Raw genomic sequence first — 21,890 nt, forward strand, 5'->3', positions numbered from 1 at the left:
GACAGTACAGATTATTCTAAATGTTTCAGTAAACCCCCCTAGATTAACCAGACAGGGCAGATTATTCTAAATGTTTCAGTAAACCCCCCTAGATTAACCAGACAGTACAGATTATTCTAAATGTTTCAGTAAACCCCCCTAGATTAACCAGACAGTACAGATTATTCTAAATGTTTCAGTAAACCCCCCTAGATTAAGCAGACAGTACAGATTACTCTAAATGTTTCAGTAAACCCCCTAGATTAACCAGACAGTACAGATTATTCTAAATATTTCAGTAAACCCCCTAGATTAACCAGACAGTACAGATTATTCTAAATATTTCAGTAAACCCCCTAGATTAACCAGACAGTACAGATTATTCTAAATATTTCAGTAAACCCCCTAGATTAACCAGACAGTACAGATTATTCTAAATATTTCAGTAAACCCCCCAGATTAACCAGACAGTACAGATTATTCTAAATATTTCAGTAAACCCCCTAGATTAACCAGACAGTACAGATTATTCTAAATATTTCAGTAAACCCCCTAGATTAACCAGACAGTACAGTACAGATTATTCTAAATATTTCAGTAAACCCCCTAGATTAACCAGACAGTACAGATTATTCTAATTATTTCAGTAAACCCCCTAGATTAACCAGACAGTACAGATTATTCTACATGTTTCAGTAACCCCCCTAGATTAACCAGACAGGGCAGATTATTCTAAATGTTTCAGTAAACCCCCCTAGATTAACCAGACAGTACAGATTACTCTAAATGTTTCAGTAAACCCCCCTAGATTAACCAGACAGTACAGATTATTCTAAATGTTTCAGTAAACCCCCCTAGATTAACCAGACAGTACAGATTACTCTAAATGTTTCAGTAAACACCCCTAGATTAACCAGACAATACAGATTATTCTAAATGTTTCAGTAAACCCCCCTAGATTAACCAGACAGTACAGATTATTCTAAATGTTTCAGTAAACCCCCCTAGATTAACCAGACAGTACAGATTATTCTAAATGTTTCAGTAAACCCCCCTAGATTAACCAGACAGTACAGATTATTCTAAATGTTTCAGTAAACCCCCCTAGATTAACCAGACAGTACAGATTATTCTAAATGTTTCAGTAAACCCCCCTAGATTAACCAGACAGTACAGATTATTCTAAATGTTTCAGTAAACCCCCCTAGATTAACCAGACAGTACAGATTATTCTAAATGTTTCAGTAAACCCCCCTAGATTAACCAGACAGTACAGATTATTCTAAATGTTTCAGTAAACCCCCCTAGATTAACCAGACAGTACAGATTATTCTAAATGTTTCAGTAAACCCCCCTAGATTAACCAGACAGTACAGTACAGATTACTCTAAATGTTTCAGTAAACCCCCTAGATTAACCAGACAATACAGATTATTCTAAATGTTTCAGTAAACCCCTAGATTAACCAGACAGTACAGTACAGATTATTCTAAATGTTTCAGTAACCCCCTAGATTAACCAGACAGTACAGATTAATCTAAATGTTTCAGTAACCCCCCTAGATTAACCAGACAGTACAGATTATTCTAAATGTTTCAGTAACCCCCCTAGATTAACCAGACAGTACAGATTATTCTAAATGTTTCAGTAAACCCCCCTAGATTAACCAGACAGTACAGATTAATCTAAATGTTTCAGTAACCCCCCTAGATTAACCAGACAGTACAGATTATTCTAAATGTTTCAGTAACCCACCCTAGATTAACCAGACAGTACAGATTATTCTAAATGTTTCAGTAACCCCCCCCTAGATTAACCAGACAGTACAGATTATTCTAAATGTTTCAGTAACCCCCCTAGATTAACCAGACAGTACAGATTATTCTAAATGTTTCAGTAACCCCCCTAGATTAACCAGACAGTACAGATTATTCTACATGTTTCAGTAACCCCCCTAGATTAACCAGACAGGGCAGATTATTCTAAATGTTTCAGTAAACCCCCCTAGATTAACCAGACAGTACAGATTACTCTAAATGTTTCAGTAAACCCCCTAGATTAACCAGACAGTACAGATTATTCTAAATGTTTCAGTAAACCCCCCTAGATTAACCAGACAGTACAGATTACTCTAAATGTTTCAGTAAACACCCCTAGATTAACCAGACAATACAGATTATTCTAAATGTTTCAGTAAACCCCCCTAGATTAACCAGACAGTACAGATTATTCTAAATGTTTCAGTAAACCCCCCTAGATTAACCAGACAGTACAGATTATTCTAAATGTTTCAGTAAACCCCCCTAGATTAACCAGACAGTACAGATTATTCTAAATGTTTCAGTAAACCCCCCTAGATTAACCAGACAGTACAGATTATTCTAAATGTTTCAGTAAACCCCCCTAGATTAACCAGACAGTACAGATTATTCTAAATGTTTCAGTAAACCCCCCTAGATTAACCAGACAGTACAGATTATTCTAAATGTTTCAGTAAACCCCCCTAGATTAACCAGACAGTACAGATTATTCTAAATGTTTCAGTAAACCCCCCTAGATTAACCAGACAGTACAGATTATTCTAAATGTTTCAGTAAACCCCCCTAGATTAACCAGACAGTACAGTACAGATTACTCTAAATGTTTCAGTAAACCCCCCTAGATTAACCAGACAATACAGATTATTCTAAATGTTTCAGTAAACCCCCTAGATTAACCAGACAGTACAGTACAGATTATTCTAAATGTTTCAGTAACCCCCCCTAGATTAACCAGACAGTACAGATTAATCTAAATGTTTCAGTAACCCCCCCCTAGATTAACCAGACAGTACAGATTATTCTAAATGTTTCAGTAACCCCCCCCCCCTAGATTAACCAGACAGTACAGATTATTCTAAATGTTTCAGTAACCCCCCTAGATTAACCAGACAGTACAGATTAATCTAAATGTTTCAGTAACCCCCTAGATTAACCAGACAGTACAGATTATTCTAAATGTTTCAGTAACCCACCCTAGATTAACCAGACAGTACAGATTATTCTAAATGTTTCAGTAACCCCCTAGATTAACCAGACAGTACAGATTATTCTAAATGTTTCAGTAACCCCCCTAGATTAACCAGACAGTACAGATTATTCTAAATGTGTCAGTAACCCCCCTAGATTAACCAGACAGTACAGATTATTCTAAATGTTTCAGTAACCCCCCCTAGATTAACCAGACAGGGCAGATTATTCTAAATGTTTCAGTAAACCCCCCTAGATTAACCAGACAGTACAGATTATTCTAAATGTTTCAGTAAACCCCCCTAGATTAACCAGACAGTACAGTACAGATTATTCTAAATGTTTCAGTAAACCCCCCTAGATTAACCAGACAGTACAGATTATTCTAAATGTTTCAGTAAACCCCCCTAGATTAACCAGACAGTACAGTACAGATTATTCTAAATGTTTCAGTAAACCCCCTAGATTAACCAGACAGTACAGATTATTCTAAATGTTTCAGTAAACCCCCCTAGATTAACCAGACAGTACAGATTATTCTAAATGTTTCAGTAAACCCCCCTAGATTAACCAGACAGTACAGTACAGATTATTCAAAATATTTCAGTAAACCCCCCTAGATTAACCAGACAGTACAGTACAGATTATCAGTAACCCCCCCTAGATTAACCAGACAGTACAGTACAGATTATCAGTAACCCCCCCCTAGATTAACCAGACAGTACAGTACAGATTATCAGTAACCCCCCCTAGATTAACCAGACAGTACAGTACAGATTATCAGTAACCCCTAGATTAACCAGACAGTACAGTACAGATTATCAGTAACCCCCCCTAGATTAACCAGACAGTACAGTACAGATTATCAGTAACCCCCTAGATTAACCAGACAGTACAGTACAGATTATCAGTAACCCCCCCCTAGATTAACCAGACAGTACAGTACAGATTATCAGTAACCCCCCCTAGATTAACCAGACAGTACAGATTATCAGTAACCCCCCCCTAGATTAACCAGACAGTACAGTACAGATTATCAGTAACCCCCTCGATTAACCAGACAGTACAGTACAGATTATCAGTAACCCCCCCCAGATTAACCAGACAGTACAGTACAGATTATCAGTAACCCCCCCCTAGATTAACCAGACAGTACAGTACAGATTATCAGTAACCCCCCCCTAGATTAACCAGACAGTACAGTACAGATTATCAGTAACCCCCCCCTAGATTAACCAGACAGTACAGTACAGATTATCAGTAACCCCCCCTAGATTAACCAGACAGTACAGTACAGATTATCAGTAACCCCCTAGATTAACCAGACAGTACAGTACAGATTATCAGTAACCCCCCCCTAGATTAACCAGACAGTACAGTACAGATTATCAGTAACCCCCTAGATTAACCAGACAGTACAGTACAGATTATCAGTAACCCCCTAGATTAACCAGACAGTACAGTACAGATTATCAGTAACCCCCCTAGATTAACCAGACAGTACAGTACAGATTATCAGTAACCCCCCTAGATTAACCAGACAGTACAGTACAGATTATCAGTAACCCCCCCCTAGATTAACCAGACAGTACAGTACAGATTATCAGTAACCCCCCCCTAGATTAACCAGACAGTACAGTACAGATTATCAGTAACCCCCCCCTAGATTAACCAGACAGTACAGTACAGATTATCAGTAACCCCCCCCTAGATTAACCAGACAGTACAGTACAGATTATCAGTAACCCCCCCCTAGATTAACCAGACAGTACAGTACAGATTATCAGTAACCCCCCCCTAGATTAACCAGACAGTACAGTACAGATTATCAGTAAACCCCCCTAGATTAACCAGACAGTACAGTACAGATTATTCTAAATGTTTCATGAATATATTTATTGATCACTTATAAACCTTGGATGTTATCTTTGTCCACATCTAAAGTAAAAACATACTTGAAACACGTCCAGGTTCCTGCCCAGTAGGGTCAGAGGGGACAGGAAGCCCATGGGGACCAGAGGAGAACTCTGTAGAGCCCACACAAAGGGACACGACTCTGCACCCCGCGGCTCCAACTCCTGCTCCTAGTGGTGGCAGGGGGGATTATTATATTGGAACGGAACGGCACAAAATGGAGAGGAGGAGAGGCTGTGTGTAGAAAACAACAATCAATGTTCAGTCAAAGTGCAGAGAGGTGTTACTAGGGCCTGGTAGACAGGGTCTGGGGTTGTTACTAGGGCCTGGTAGATAGGGTCTGGGGTTGTTACTAAGGCCTGGTAGACAGGGTCTGGGGTTGTTACTAAGGCCTGGTAGACAGGGTCTGGGGTTGTTACTAAGGCCTGGTAGACAGGGTCTGGGGTTGTTACTAAGGCCTGGTAGACAGGGTCTGGGGTTGTTACTAAGGCCTGGTAGATAGGGTCTGGGGTTGTTACTAAGGCCTGGTAGATAGGGTCTGGGGTTGATACTAAGGCCTGGTAGACAGGGTCTGGGGTTGTTACTAGGGCCTGGTAGACAGGGTCTGGGGTTGTTACTAAGGCCTGGTAGATAGGGTCTGGGGTTGTTACTAAGGCCTGGTAGACAGGGTCTGGGGTTGTTACTAGGGCCTGGTAGACAGGGTCTGGGGTTGTTACTAAGGCCTGGTAGACAGGGTCTGGGGTTGTTACTAGGGCCTGGTAGACAGGGTCTGGGGTTGTTACTAGGGCCTGGTAGACAGGGTCTGGGGTTGTTACTAAGGCCTGGTAGACAGGGTCTGGGGTTGTTACTAAGGCCTGGTAGACAGGGTCTGGGGTTGTTACTAAGGCCTGGTAGACAGGGTCTGGGGTTGTTACTAAGGCCTGGTAGACAGGGTCTGGGGTTGTTATTAAGGCCTGGTAGACAGGGTCTGGGGTTGTTACTAAGGCCTGGTAGACAGGGTCTGGGGTTGTTACTAGGGCCTGGTAGACAGGGTCTGGGGTTGTTACTAAGGCCTGGTAGACAGGGTCTGGGGTTGTTACTAGGGCCTGGTAGACAGGGTCTGGGGTTGTTACTAGGGCCTGGTAGACAGGGTCTGGGGTTGTTACTAAGGCCTGGTAGACAGGGTCTGGGGTTGTTACTAGGGCCTGGTAGACAGGGTCTGGGGTTGTTACTAAGGCCTGGTAGACAGGGTCTGGGGTTGTTACGAAGGCCTGGTAGACAGGGTCTGGGGTTGTTACTAAGGCCTGGTAGACAGGGTCTGGGGTTGTTACTAGGGCCTGGTAGACAGGGTCTGGTGCTGTTACTAGGGCCTGGTAGACAGGGTCTGGGGTTGTTACTAAGGCCTGGTAGACAGGGTCTGGGGTTGTTACTAAGGCCTGGTAGACAGGGTCTGGGGTTGTTACTAAGGCCTGGTAGACAGGGTCTGGGGTTGTTACTAAGGCCTGGTAGATAGGGTCTGGGGTTGTTACTGAGGCCTGGTAGACAGGGTCTGGGGTTGTTACTAAGGCCTGGTAGACAGGGTCTGGGGTTGTTACTAAGGCCTGGTAGACAGGGTCTGGGGTTGTTAGTAAGGCCTGGTAGATAGGGTCTGGGGTTGTTACTAAGGCCTGGTAGACAGGGTCTGGGGTTGTTACTAAGGCCTGGTAGACAGGGTCTGGGGTTGTTACTAAGGCCTGGTAGATAGGGTCTGGGGTTGTTACTAAGGCCTGGTAGACAGGGTCTGGGGTTGTTACTAGGGCCTGGTAGACAGGGTCTGGGGTTGTTACTAAGGCCTGGTAGATAGGGTCTGGGGTTGTTACTAAGGCCTGGTAGACAGGGTCTGGGGTTGTTACTAGGGCCTGGTAGACAGGGTCTGGGGTTGTTACTAAGGCCTGGTAGACAGGGTCTGGGGTTGTTACTAGGGCCTGGTAGACAGGGTCTGGGGTTGTTACTAGGGCCTGGTAGACAGGGTCTGGGGTTGTTACTAAGGCCTGGTAGACAGGGTCTGGGGTTGTTACTAAGGCCTGGTAGACAGGGTCTGGGGTTGTTACTAAGGCCTGGTAGACAGGGTCTGGGGTTGTTACTAAGGCCTGGTAGACAGGGTCTGGGGTTGTTACTAAGGCCTGGTAGACAGGGTCTGGGGTTGTTACTAAGGCCTGGTAGACAGGGTCTGGGGTTGCTACTAGGGCCTGGTAGACAGGGTCTGGGGTTGTTACTAGGGCCTGGTAGACAGGGTCTGGGGTTGTTACTAAGGCCTGGTAGACAGGGTCTGGGGTTGTTACTAAGGCTTGGTAGACAGGGTCTGGGGTTGTTACTAAGGCCTGGTAGACAGGGTCTGGGGTTGTTACTAGGGCCTGGTAGACAGGGTCTGGTGTTGTTACTAGGGCCTGGTAGACAGGGTCTGGGGTTGTTACTAAGGCCTGGTAGACAGGGTCTGGGGTTGTTATTAAGGCCTGGTAGACAGGGTCTGGGGTTGTTACTAAGGCCTGGTAGACAGGGTCTGGGGTTGTTACTAAGGCCTGGTAGACAGGGTCTGGGGTTGTTACTAGGGCCTGGTAGACAGGGTCTGGGGTTGTTACTAAGGCCTGGTAGACAGGGTCTGGGGTTGTTACTAAGGCCTGGTAGATAGGGTCTGGGGTTGTTACTAAGGCCTGGTAGACAGGGTCTGGGGTTGTTACTAAGGCCTGGTAGACAGGGTCTGGGGTTGTTACTAGGGCCTGGTAGACAGGGTCTGGGGTTGTTACTAAGGCCTGGTAGACAGGGTCTGGGGTTGTTACGAAGGCCTGGTAGACAGGGTCTGGGGTTGTTACTAAGGCCTGGTAGACAGGGTCTGGGGTTGTTACTAAGGCCTGGTAGACAGGGTCTGGGGTTGTTACTAGGGCCTGGTAGACAGGGTCTGGGGTTGTTACTAAGGCCTGGTAGACAGGGTCTGGGGTTGTTACTAGGGCCTGGTAGACAGGGTCTGGGGTTGTTACTAAGGCCTGGTAGACAGGGTCTGGGGTTGTTACTAAGGCCAGGTAGACAGGGTCTGGGGTTGTTACTAAGGCCAGGTAGACAGGGTCTGGGGTTGTTAGACAGGGTCTGGGGTTGTTACTAAGGCTTGGTAGACAGGGTCTGGGGTTGTTACTAAGGCTTGGTAGACAGGGTCTGGGGTTGTTACTGAGGCCTGGTAGACAGGGTCTGGGGTTGTCTTACCAGTGAGTTGTGTATGGTGTGCTGCCTGGGACAGCTGCTGTTGTTGTGGGTACACAGCCCACCCAGGACACACCAGTTGCATGGCCACACACTGCCCACACACGCCATACACCTAAACACAGGAGAGACATATGGATTTAGATACTGTATGGGGTCTAATATATGGATTTAGATACTGTATGGGGTCTAATATATGGATTTAGATACTGTATGGGGTCTAATATATGGATTTAGATACTGTATGGGGTCTAATATACAGATTTAGATACTGTATGGGGTCTAATATACAGATTTAGATACTGTATGGGGTCTAATATACAGATTTAGATACTGTATGGGGTCTAATATATGGATTTAGATACTGTATGGGTCTAATATATGGATTTAGATACTGTATGGGTCTAATATACGGATTTAGATACTGTATGGGGTCTAATATATGGATTTAGATACTGTATGGGTCTAATATACGGATTTAGATACTGTATGGGGTATAATATATGGATTTAGATACTGTATGGGGTATAATATATGGATTTAGATACTGTATGGGGTATAATATATGGATTTAGATACTGTATGGGGTATAATATACAGATTTAGATACTGTATGGGATTTAGATACTGTATGGGGTATAATATATGGATTTAGATACTGTATGGGGTATAATATATGGATTTAGATACTGTATGGGGTATAATATACAGATTTAGATACTGTATGGGTCTAATATATGGATTTAGATACTGTATGGGTCTAATATACAGATTTAGATACTGTATGGGGTCTAATATATGGATTTAGATACTGTATGGGATTTAGATACTGTATGGGGTCTAATATACAGATTTAGATACTGTATGGGGTCTAATATACAGATTTAGATACTGTATGGGATTTAGATACTGTATGGGGTCTAATATACAGATTTAGATACTGTATGGGGTCTAATATATGGATTTAGATACTGTATGGGGTCTAATATATGGATTTAGATACTGTATGGGGTCTAATATACAGATTTAGATACTGTATGGGATTTAGATACTGTATGGGGTCTAATATACAGATTTAGATACTGTATGGGGTCTAATATATGGATTTAGATACTGTATGGGGTCTAATATACAGATTTAGATACTGTATGGGGTCTAATATATGGATTTAGATACTGTATGGGGTCTAATATACAGATTTAGATACTGTATGGGGTCTAATATATGGATTTAGATACTGTATGGGGTCTAATATACAGATTTAGATACTGTATGGGGTCTAATATACAGATTTAGATACTGTATGGGGTCTAATATATGGATTTAGATACTGTATGGGGTATAATATATGGATTTAGATACTGTATGGGGTATAATATACAGATTTAGATACTGTATGGGTCTAATATATGGATTTAGATACTGTATGGGTCTAATATACAGATTTAGATACTGTATGGGGTCTAATATATGGATTTAGATACTGTATGGGATTTAGATACTGTATGGGGTCTAATATACAGATTTAGATACTGTATGGGGTCTAATATACAGATTTAGATACTGTATGGGATTTAGATACTGTATGGGGTCTAATATACAGATTTAGATACTGTATGGGGTCTAATATATGGATTTAGATACTGTATGGGGTCTAATATATGGATTTAGATACTGTATGGGGTCTAATATACAGATTTAGATACTGTATGGGATTTAGATACTGTATGGGGTCTAATATACAGATTTAGATACTGTATGGGGTCTAATATATGGATTTAGATACTGTATGGGTCTAATATATGGATTTAGATACTGTATGGGTCTAATATACGGATTTAGATACTGTATGGGGTCTAATATATGGATTTAGATACTGTATGGGTCTAATATACGGATTTAGATACTGTATGGGGTATAATATATGGATTTAGATACTGTATGGGGTATAATATATGGATTTAGATACTGTATGGGGTATAATATATGGATTTAGATACTGTATGGGGTATAATATACAGATTTAGATACTGTATGGGATTTAGATACTGTATGGGGTATAATATATGGATTTAGATACTGTATGGGGTCTAATATATGGATTTAGATACTGTATGGGATTTAGATACTGTATGGGGTCTAATATACAGATTTAGATACTGTATGGGGTCTAATATACAGATTTAGATACTGTATGGGATTTAGATACTGTATGGGGTCTAATATACAGATTTAGATACTGTATGGGGTCTAATATATGGATTTAGATACTGTATGGGGTCTAATATATGGATTTAGATACTGTATGGGGTCTAATATACAGATTTAGATACTGTATGGGATTTAGATACTGTATGGGGTCTAATATACAGATTTAGATACTGTATGGGGTCTAATATATGGATTTAGATACTGTATGGGTCTAATATATGGATTTAGATACTGTATGGGTCTAATATACGGATTTAGATACTGTATGGGGTCTAATATATGGATTTAGATACTGTATGGGTCTAATATACGGATTTAGATACTGTATGGGGTATAATATATGGATTTAGATACTGTATGGGGTATAATATATGGATTTAGATACTGTATGGGGTATAATATATGGATTTAGATACTGTATGGGGTATAATATACAGATTTAGATACTGTATGGGATTTAGATACTGTATGGGGTATAATATATGGATTTAGATACTGTATGGGGTATAATATATGGATTTAGATACTGTATGGGGTATAATATACAGATTTAGATACTGTATGGGTCTAATATATGGATTTAGATACTGTATGGGTCTAATATACAGATTTAGATACTGTATGGGGTCTAATATATGGATTTAGATACTGTATGGGATTTAGATACTGTATGGGGTCTAATATACAGATTTAGATACTGTATGGGGTCTAATATACAGATTTAGATACTGTATGGGATTTAGATACTGTATGGGGTCTAATATACAGATTTAGATACTGTATGGGGTCTAATATATGGATTTAGATACTGTATGGGGTCTAATATATGGATTTAGATACTGTATGGGGTCTAATATACAGATTTAGATACTGTATGGGATTTAGATACTGTATGGGGTCTAATATACAGATTTAGATACTGTATGGGGTCTAATATATGGATTTAGATACTGTATGGGGTCTAATATACAGATTTAGATACTGTATGGGGTCTAATATATGGATTTAGATACTGTATGGGGTCTAATATACAGATTTAGATACTGTATGGGGTCTAATATATGGATTTAGATACTGTATGGGGTCTAATATACAGATTTAGATACTGTATGGGGTCTAATATACAGATTTAGATACTGTATGGGGTCTAATATATGGATTTAGATACTGTATGGGTCTAATATATGGATTTAGATACTGTATGGGTCTAATATACGGATTTAGATACTGTATGGGGTCTAATATATGGATTTAGATACTGTATGGGTCTAATATACGGATTTAGATACTGTATGGGGTATAATATATGGATTTAGATACTGTATGGGGTATAATATATGGATTTAGATACTGTATGGGGTATAATATATGGATTTAGATACTGTATGGGGTATAATATACAGATTTAGATACTGTATGGGATTTAGATACTGTATGGGGTATAATATATGGATTTAGATACTGTATGGGGTATAATATATGGATTTAGATACTGTATGGGGTATAATATACAGATTTAGATACTGTATGGGTCTAATATATGGATTTAGATACTGTATGGGTCTAATATACAGATTTAGATACTGTATGGGGTCTAATATATGGATTTAGATACTGTATGGGATTTAGATACTGTATGGGGTCTAATATACAGATTTAGATACTGTATGGGGTCTAATATACAGATTTAGATACTGTATGGGATTTAGATACTGTATGGGGTCTAATATACAGATTTAGATACTGTATGGGGTCTAATATATGGATTTAGATACTGTATGGGGTCTAATATATGGATTTAGATACTGTATGGGGTCTAATATACAGATTTAGATACTGTATGGGATTTAGATACTGTATGGGGTCTAATATACAGATTTAGATACTGTATGGGGTCTAATATATGGATTTAGATACTGGGTCTAATATATGGATTTAGATACTGTATGGGTCTAATATACGGATTTAGATACTGTATGGGGTCTAATATATGGATTTAGATACTGTATGGGTCTAATATACGGATTTAGATACTGTATGGGGTATAATATATGGATTTAGATACTGTATGGGGTATAATATATGGATTTAGATACTGTATGGGGTATAATATATGGATTTAGATACTGTATGGGGTATAATATACAGATTTAGATACTGTATGGGATTTAGATACTGTATGGGGTATAATATATGGATTTAGATACTGTATGGGGTATAATATATGGATTTAGATACTGTATGGGGTATAATATACAGATTTAGATACTGTATGGGTCTAATATATGGATTTAGATACTGTATGGGTCTAATATACAGATTTAGATACTGTATGGGGTCTAATATATGGATTTAGATACTGTATGGGATTTAGATACTGTATGGGGTCTAATATACAGATTTAGATACTGTATGGGGTCTAATATACAGATTTAGATACTGTATGGGATTTAGATACTGTATGGGGTCTAATATACAGATTTAGATACTGTATGGGGTCTAATATATGGATTTAGATACTGTATGGGGTCTAATATATGGATTTAGATACTGTATGGGGTCTAATATACAGATTTAGATACTGTATGGGATTTAGATACTGTATGGGGTCTAATATACAGATTTAGATACTGTATGGGGTCTAATATATGGATTTAGATACTGTATGGGGTCTAATATACAGATTTAGATACTGTATGGGGTCTAATATATGGATTTAGATACTGTATGGGGTCTAATATACAGATTTAGATACTGTATGGGGTCTAATATATGGATTTAGATACTGTATGGGGTCTAATATACAGATTTAGATACTGTATGGGGTCTAATATACAGATTTAGATACTGTATGGGGTCTAATATATGGATTTAGATACTGTATGGGTCTAATATATGGATTTAGATACTGTATGGGTCTAATATACGGATTTAGATACTGTATGGGGTCTAATATATGGATTTAGATACTGTATGGGTCTAATATACGGATTTAGATACTGTATGGGGTATAATATATGGATTTAGATACTGTATGGGGTATAATATATGGATTTAGATACTGTATGGGGTATAATATATGGATTTAGATACTGTATGGGGTATAATATACAGATAGATTTAGATACTGTATGGGATTTAGATACTGTATGGGGTATAATATATGGATTTAGATACTGTATGGGGTATAATATATGGATTTAGATACTGTATGGGGTATAATATACAGATTTAGATACTGTATGGGTCTAATATATGGATTTAGATACTGTATGGGTCTAATATACAGATTTAGATACTGTATGGGGTCTAATATATGGATTTAGATACTGTATGGGATTTAGATACTGTATGGGGTCTAATATACAGATTTAGATACTGTATGGGGTCTAATATACAGATTTAGATACTGTATGGGATTTTAGACAGATTTAGATACTGTATGGGGTCTAATATATGGATTTAGATACTGTATGGGGTCTAATATATGGATTTAGATACTGTATGGGGTCTAATATACAGATTTAGATACTGTATGGGATTTAGATACTGTATGGGGTCTAATATACAGATTTAGATACTGTATGGGGTCTAATATATGGATTTAGATACTGTATGGGGTCTAATATACAGATTTAGATACTGTATGGGGTCTAATATATGGATTTAGATACTGTATGGGGTCTAATATACAGATTTAGATACTGTATGGGGTCTAATATATGGATTTAGATACTGTATGGGGTCTAATATACAGATTTAGATACTGTATGGGGTCTAATATACAGATTTAGATACTGTATGGGGTCTAATATATGGATTTAGATACTGTATGGGGTATAATATATGGATTTAGATATTTAGATATACAGATTTAGATACTGTATGGGGTCTAATATATGGATTTAGATACTGTATGGGTCTAATATACAGATTTAGATACTGTATGGGGTCTAATATATGGATTTAGATACTGTATGGGATTTAGATACTGTATGGGGTCTAATATACAGATTTAGATACTGTATGGGGTCTAATATACAGATTTAGATACTGTATGGGATTTAGATACTGTATGGGGTCTAATATACAGATTTAGATACTGTATGGGGTCTAATATATGGATTTAGATACTGTATGGGGTCTAATATATGGATTTAGATACTGTATGGGGTCTAATATACAGATTTAGATACTGTATGGGATTTAGATACTGTATGGGGTCTAATATACAGATTTAGATACTGTATGGGGTCTAATATATGGATTTAGATACTGTATGGGTCTAATATATGGATTTAGATACTGTATGGGTCTAATATACGGATTTAGATACTGTATGGGGTCTAATATATGGATTTAGATACTGTATGGGTCTAATATACGGATTTAGATACTGTATGGGGTATAATATATGGATTTAGATACTGTATGGGGTATAATATATGGATTTAGATACTGTATGGGGTATAATATATGGATTTAGATACTGTATGGGGTATAATATACAGATTTAGATACTGTATGGGATTTAGATACTGTATGGGGTATAATATATGGATTTAGATACTGTATGGGGTATAATATATGGATTTAGATACTGTATGGGGTATAATATACAGATTTAGATACTGTATGGGTCTAATATATGGATTTAGATACTGTATGGGTCTAATATACAGATTTAGATACTGTATGGGGTCTAATATATGGATTTAGATACTGTATGGGATTTAGATACTGTATGGGGTCTAATATACAGATTTAGATACTGTATGGGGTCTAATATACAGATTTAGATACTGTATGGGATTTAGATACTGTATGGGGTCTAATATACAGATTTAGATACTGTATGGGGTCTAATATATGGATTTAGATACTGTATGGGGTCTAATATACAGATTTAGATACTGTATGGGATTTAGATACTGTATGGGGTCTAATATACAGATTTAGATACTGTATGGGGTCTAATATATGGATTTAGATACTGTATGGGGTCTAATATACAGATTTAGATACTGTATGGGGTCTAATATACAGATTTAGATACTGTATGGGGTCTAATATATGGATTTAGATACTGTATGGGGTCTAATATACAGATTTAGATACTGTATGGGGTCTAATATATGGATTTAGATACTGTATGGGGTCTAATATACAGATTTAGATACTGTATGGGGTCTAATATACAGATTTAGATACTGTATGGGGTCTAATATATGGATTTAGATACTGTATGGGTCTAATATATGGATTTAGATACTGTATGGGTCTAATATACGGATTTAGATACTGTATGGGGTCTAATATATGGATTTAGATACTGTAGATTTAGATACTGTATGGGGTATAATATATGGATTTAGATACTGTATGGGGTATAATATATGGATTTAGATACTGTATGGGGTATAATATATGGATTTAGATACTGTATGGGGTATAATATACAGATTTAGATACTGTATGGGATTTAGATACTGTATGGGGTATAATATATGGATTTAGATACTGTATGGGGTATAATATATGGATTTAGATACTGTATGGGGTATAATATACAGATTTAGATACTGTATGGGTCTAATATATGGATTTAGATACTGTATGGGTCTAATATACAGATTTAGATACTGTATGGGGTCTAATATATGGATTTAGATACTGTATGGGATTTAGATACTGTATGGGGTCTAATATACAGATTTAGATACTGTATGGGATTTAGATACTGTATGGGGTCTAATATACAGATTTAGATACTGTATGGGGTCTAATATATGGATTTAGATACTGTATGGGGTCTAATATATGGATTTAGATACTGTATGGGGTCTAATATATGGATTTAGATACTGTATGGGATTTAGATACTGTATGGGGTCTAATATACAGATTTAGATACTGTATGGGGTCTAATATATGGATTTAGATACTGTATGGGGTCTAATATACAGATTTAGATACTGTATTGGGTCTAATATATGGATTTAGATACTGTATGGGGTCTAATATACAGATTTAGATACTGTATGGGGTCTAATATATGGATTTAGATACTGTATGGGGTCTAATATACAGATTTAGATACTGTATGGGGTCTAATATACAGATTTAGATACTGTATGGGGTCTAATATATGGATTTAGATACTGTATGGGGTATAATATATGGATTTAGATACTGTATGGGGTATAATATACAGATTTAGATACTGTATGGGTCTAATATATGGATTTAGATACTGTATGGGTCTAATATACAGATTTAGATACTGTATGGGGTCTAATATATGGATTTAGATACTGTATGGGATTTAGATACTGTATGGGGTCTAATATACAGATTTAGATACTGTATGGGGTCTAATATACAGATTTAGATACTGTATGGGATTTAGATACTGTATGGGGTCTAATATACAGATTTAGATACTGTATGGGGTCTAATATATGGATTTAGATACTGTATGGGGTCTAATATATGGATTTAGATACTGTATGGGGTCTAATATACAGATTTAGATACTGTATGGGATTTAGATACTGTATGGGGTCTAATATACAGATTTAGATACTGTATGGGGTCTAATATATGGATTTAGATACTGTATGGGGTCTAATATACAGATTTAGATACTGTATGGGGTCTAATATATGGATTTAGATACTGTATGGGGTCTAATATACAGATTTAGATACTGTATGGGGTCTAATATATGGATTTAGATACTGTATGGGGTCTAATATACAGATTTAGATACTGTATGGGGTCTAATATACAGATTTAGATACTGTATGGGGTCTAATATATGGATTTAGATACTGTATGGGGTCTAATATACGGATTTAGATACTGTATGGGGTCTAATATACAGATTTAGATACTGTATGGGGTCTAATATATGGATTTAGATACTGTATGGGGTCTAATATACAGATTTAGATACTGTATGGGGTCTAATATATGGATTTAGATACTGTATGGGTCTAATATATGGATTTAGATACTGTATGGGTCTAATATATGGATTTAGATACTGTATGGGGTCTAATATACGGATTTAGATACTGTATGGGGTCTAATATACAGATTTAGATACTGTATGGGATTTAGATACTGTATGGGGTCTAATATACAGATTTAGATACTGTATGGGGTCTAATATATGGATTTAGATACTGTATGGGGTCTAATATATGGATTTAGATACTGTATGGGGTATAATATATGGATTTAGATACTGTATGGGGTATAATATACAGATTTAGATACTGTATGGGATTTAGATACTGTATGGGGTATAATATATGGATTTAGATACTGTATGGGGTATAATATATGGATTTAGATACTGTATGGGGTATAATATACAGATTTAGATACTGTATGGGTCTAATATATGGATTTAGATACTGTATGGGTCTAATATACAGATTTAGATACTGTATGGGGTCTAATATATGGATTTAGATACTGTATGGGATTTAGATACTGTATGGGGTCTAATATACAGATTTAGATACTGTATGGGGTCTAATATACAGATTTAGATACTGTATGGGATTTAGATACTGTATGGGGTCTAATATACAGATTTAGATACTGTATGGGGTCTAATATATGGATTTAGATACTGTATGGGGTCTAATATATGGATTTAGATACTGTATGGGGTCTAATATACAGATTTAGATACTGTATGGGATTTAGATACTGTATGGGGTCTAATATACAGATTTAGATACTGTATGGGGTCTAATATATGGATTTAGATACTGTATGGGATTTAGATACTGTATGGGGTCTAATATATGGATTTAGATACTGTATGGGGTCTAATATACAGATTTAGATACTGTATGGGGTCTAATATATGGATTTAGATACTGTATGGGGTCTAATATACAGATTTAGATACTGTATGGGGTCTAATATACAGATTTAGATACTGTATGGGGTCTAATATATGGATTTAGATACTGTATGGGGTCTAATATACGGATTTAGATACTGTATGGGGTCTAATATATGGATTTAGATACTGTATGGGGTCTAATATATGGATTTAGATACTGTATGGGGTCTAATATACAGATTTAGATACTGTATGGGGTCTAATATATGGATTTAGATACTGTATGGGTCTAATATATGGATTTAGATACTGTATGGGTCTAATATATGGATTTAGATACTGTATGGGGTCTAATATACGGATTTAGATACTGTATGGGGTCTAATATACAGATTTAGATACTGTATGGGATTTAGATACTGTATGGGGTCTAATATACAGATTTAGATACTGTATGGGGTCTAATATATGGATTTAGATACTGTATGGGGTCTAATATACAGATTTAGATACTGTATGGGGTCTAATATACAGATTTAGATACTGTATGGGGTCTAATATATGGATTTAGATACTGTATGGGGTCTAATATATGGATTTAGATACTGTATGGGGTCTAATATACAGATTTAGATACTGTATGGGGTCTAATATATGGATTTAGATACTGTATGGGGTCTAATATACAGATTTAGATACTGTATGGGGTCTAATATACAGATTTAGATACTGTATGGGGTCTAATATATGGATTTAGATACTGTATGGGTCTAATATACGGATTTAGATACTGTATGGGTCTAATATATGGATTTAGATACTGTATGGGTCTAATATATGGATTTAGATACTGTATGGGGTCTAATATATGGATTTAGATACTGTATGGGGTCTAATATATGGATTTAGATACTGTATGGGTCTAATATACGGATTTAGATACTGTATGGGGTATAATATACAGATTTAGATACTGTATGGGGTCTAATATATGGATTTAGATACTGTATGGGGTCTAATATACAGATTTAGATACTGTATGGGGTCTAATATACAGATTTAGATACTGTATGGGGTCTAATATATGGATTTAGATACTGTATGGGGTCTAATATACGGATTTAGATACTGTATGGGGTCTAATATACAGATTTAGATACTGTATGGGGTCTAATATATGGATTTAGATACTGTATGGGTCTAATATACAGATTTAGATACTGTATGGGGTCTAATATATGGATTTAGATACTGTATGGGTCTAATATATGGATTTAGATACTGTATGGGTCTAATATATGGATTTAGATACTGTATGGGGTCTAATATACGGATTTAGATACTGTATGGGGTCTAATATACAGATTTAGATACTGTATGGGATTTAGATACTGTATGGGGTCTAATATACAGATTTAGATACTGTATGGGGTCTAATATATGGATTTAGATACTGTATGGGGTCTAATATACGGATTTAGATACTGTACGGGTCTAATATACAGATTTAGACACTGTATGGGGTCTAATATATGGATTTAGATACTGTATGGGTCTAATATATGGATTTAGATACTGTATGGGGTCTAATATATGGATTTAGATACTGTATGGGGTCTAATATATGGATTTAGATACTGTATGGGGTCTAATATACAGATTTAGATACTGTATGGGGTCTAATATATGGATTTAGATACTGTATGGGGTCTAATATACGGATTTAGATACTGTACGGGTCTAATATACAGATTTAGACACTGTATGGGGTCTAATATATGGATTTAGATACTGTATGGGTCTAATATATGGATTTAGATACTGTATGGGGTCTAATATATGGATTTAGATACTGTATGGGGTCTAATATATGGATTTAGATACTGTATGGGGTCTAATATATGGATTTAGATACTGTATGGGGTCTAATATACAGATTTAGATACTGTATGGGGTCTAATATACGGATTTAGATACTGTATGGGGTCTAATATACAGATTTAGATACTGTATGGGATTTAGATACTGTATGGGGTCTAATATACAGATTTAGATACTGTATGGGGTCTAATATATGGATTTAGATACTGTATGGGGTCTAATATACAGATTTAGATACTGTATGGGGTCTAATATACAGATTTAGATACTGTATGGGGTCTAATATATGGATTTAGATACTGTATGGGGTCTAATATATGGATTTAGATACTGTATGGGGTCTAATATACAGATTTAGATACTGTATGGGGTCTAATATATGGATTTAGATACTGTATGGGGTCTAATATACAGATTTAGATACTGTATGGGGTCTAATATACAGATTTAGATACTGTATGGGGTCTAATATATGGATTTAGATACTGTATGGGTCTAATATACGGATTTAGATACTGTATGGGTCTAATATATGGATTTAGATACTGTATGGGTCTAATATATGGATTTAGATACTGTATGGGGTCTAATATATGGATTTAGATACTGTATGGGGTCTAATATATGGATTTAGATACTGTATGGGTCTAATATACGGATTTAGATACTGTATGGGGTATAATATACAGATTTAGATACTGTATGGGGTCTAATATATGGATTTAGATACTGTATGGGGTCTAATATACAGATTTAGATACTGTATGGGGTCTAATATACAGATTTAGATACTGTATGGGGTCTAATATATGGATTTAGATACTGTATGGGGTCTAATATACGGATTTAGATACTGTATGGGGTCTAATATACAGATTTAGATACTGTATGGGGTCTAATATATGGATTTAGATACTGTATGGGGTCTAATATACAGATTTAGATACTGTATGGGGTCTAATATATGGATTTAGATACTGTATGGGTCTAATATATGGATTTAGATACTGTATGGGTCTAATATATGGATTTAGATACTGTATGGGGTCTAATATACGGATTTAGATACTGTATGGGGTCTAATATACAGATTTAGATACTGTATGGGATTTAGATACTGTATGGGGTCTAATATACAGATTTAGATACTGTATGGGGTCTAATATATGGATTTAGATACTGTATGGGGTCTAATATACGGATTTAGATACTGTACGGGTCTAATATACAGATTTAGACACTGTATGGGGTCTAATATATGGATTTAGATACTGTATGGGTCTAATATATGGATTTAGATACTGTATGGGGTCTAATATATGGATTTAGATACTGTATGGGGTCTAATATATGGATTTAGATACTGTATGGGGTCTAATATACAGATTTAGATACTGTATGGGATTTAGATACTGTATGGGGTCTAATATACAGATTTAGATACTGTATGGGGTCTAATATATGGATTTAGATACTGTATGGGGTCTAATATACGGATTTAGATACTGTACGGGTCTAATATACAGATTTAGACACTGTATGGGGTCTAATATATGGATTTAGATACTGTATGGGTCTAATATATGGATTTAGATACTGTATGGGGTCTAATATATGGATTTAGATACTGTATGGGGTCTAATATATGGATTTAGATACTGTATGGGGTCTAATATATGGATTTAGATACTGTATGGGGTCTAATATACAGATTTAGATACTGTATGGGGTCTAATATACAGATTTAGATACTGTATGGGGTCTAATATATGGATTTAGATACTGTATGGGTCTAATATATGGATTTAGATACTGTATGG

The 21,890-nt window shown here is 36.6% G+C and overlaps 1 protein-coding gene across 1 annotated transcript in view; it reads right to left on the minus strand.

Annotated features, from left to right (window-relative positions):
• Positions 1-21,890, minus strand: part of LOC127912603 (plexin-B1-like) — an 80,775-nt gene that overhangs the window by 19,967 nt on the left and 38,918 nt on the right. The window contains exons 8-9 of the mRNA XM_052482620.1: positions 8,115-8,226; positions 4,943-5,071 (exon numbers count right to left, since the gene is read on the minus strand). Of these exons, the coding sequence (XP_052338580.1) occupies positions 4,943-5,071; positions 8,115-8,226 (241 nt within the window). The remainder of the gene's footprint in view (positions 1-4,942; positions 5,072-8,114; positions 8,227-21,890) is intronic.

This window comes from Oncorhynchus keta, chromosome 27 (assembly GCF_023373465.1).
Source record: "Oncorhynchus keta strain PuntledgeMale-10-30-2019 chromosome 27, Oket_V2, whole genome shotgun sequence".
Lineage (NCBI taxonomy): Eukaryota > Metazoa > Chordata > Actinopteri > Salmoniformes > Salmonidae > Oncorhynchus > Oncorhynchus keta.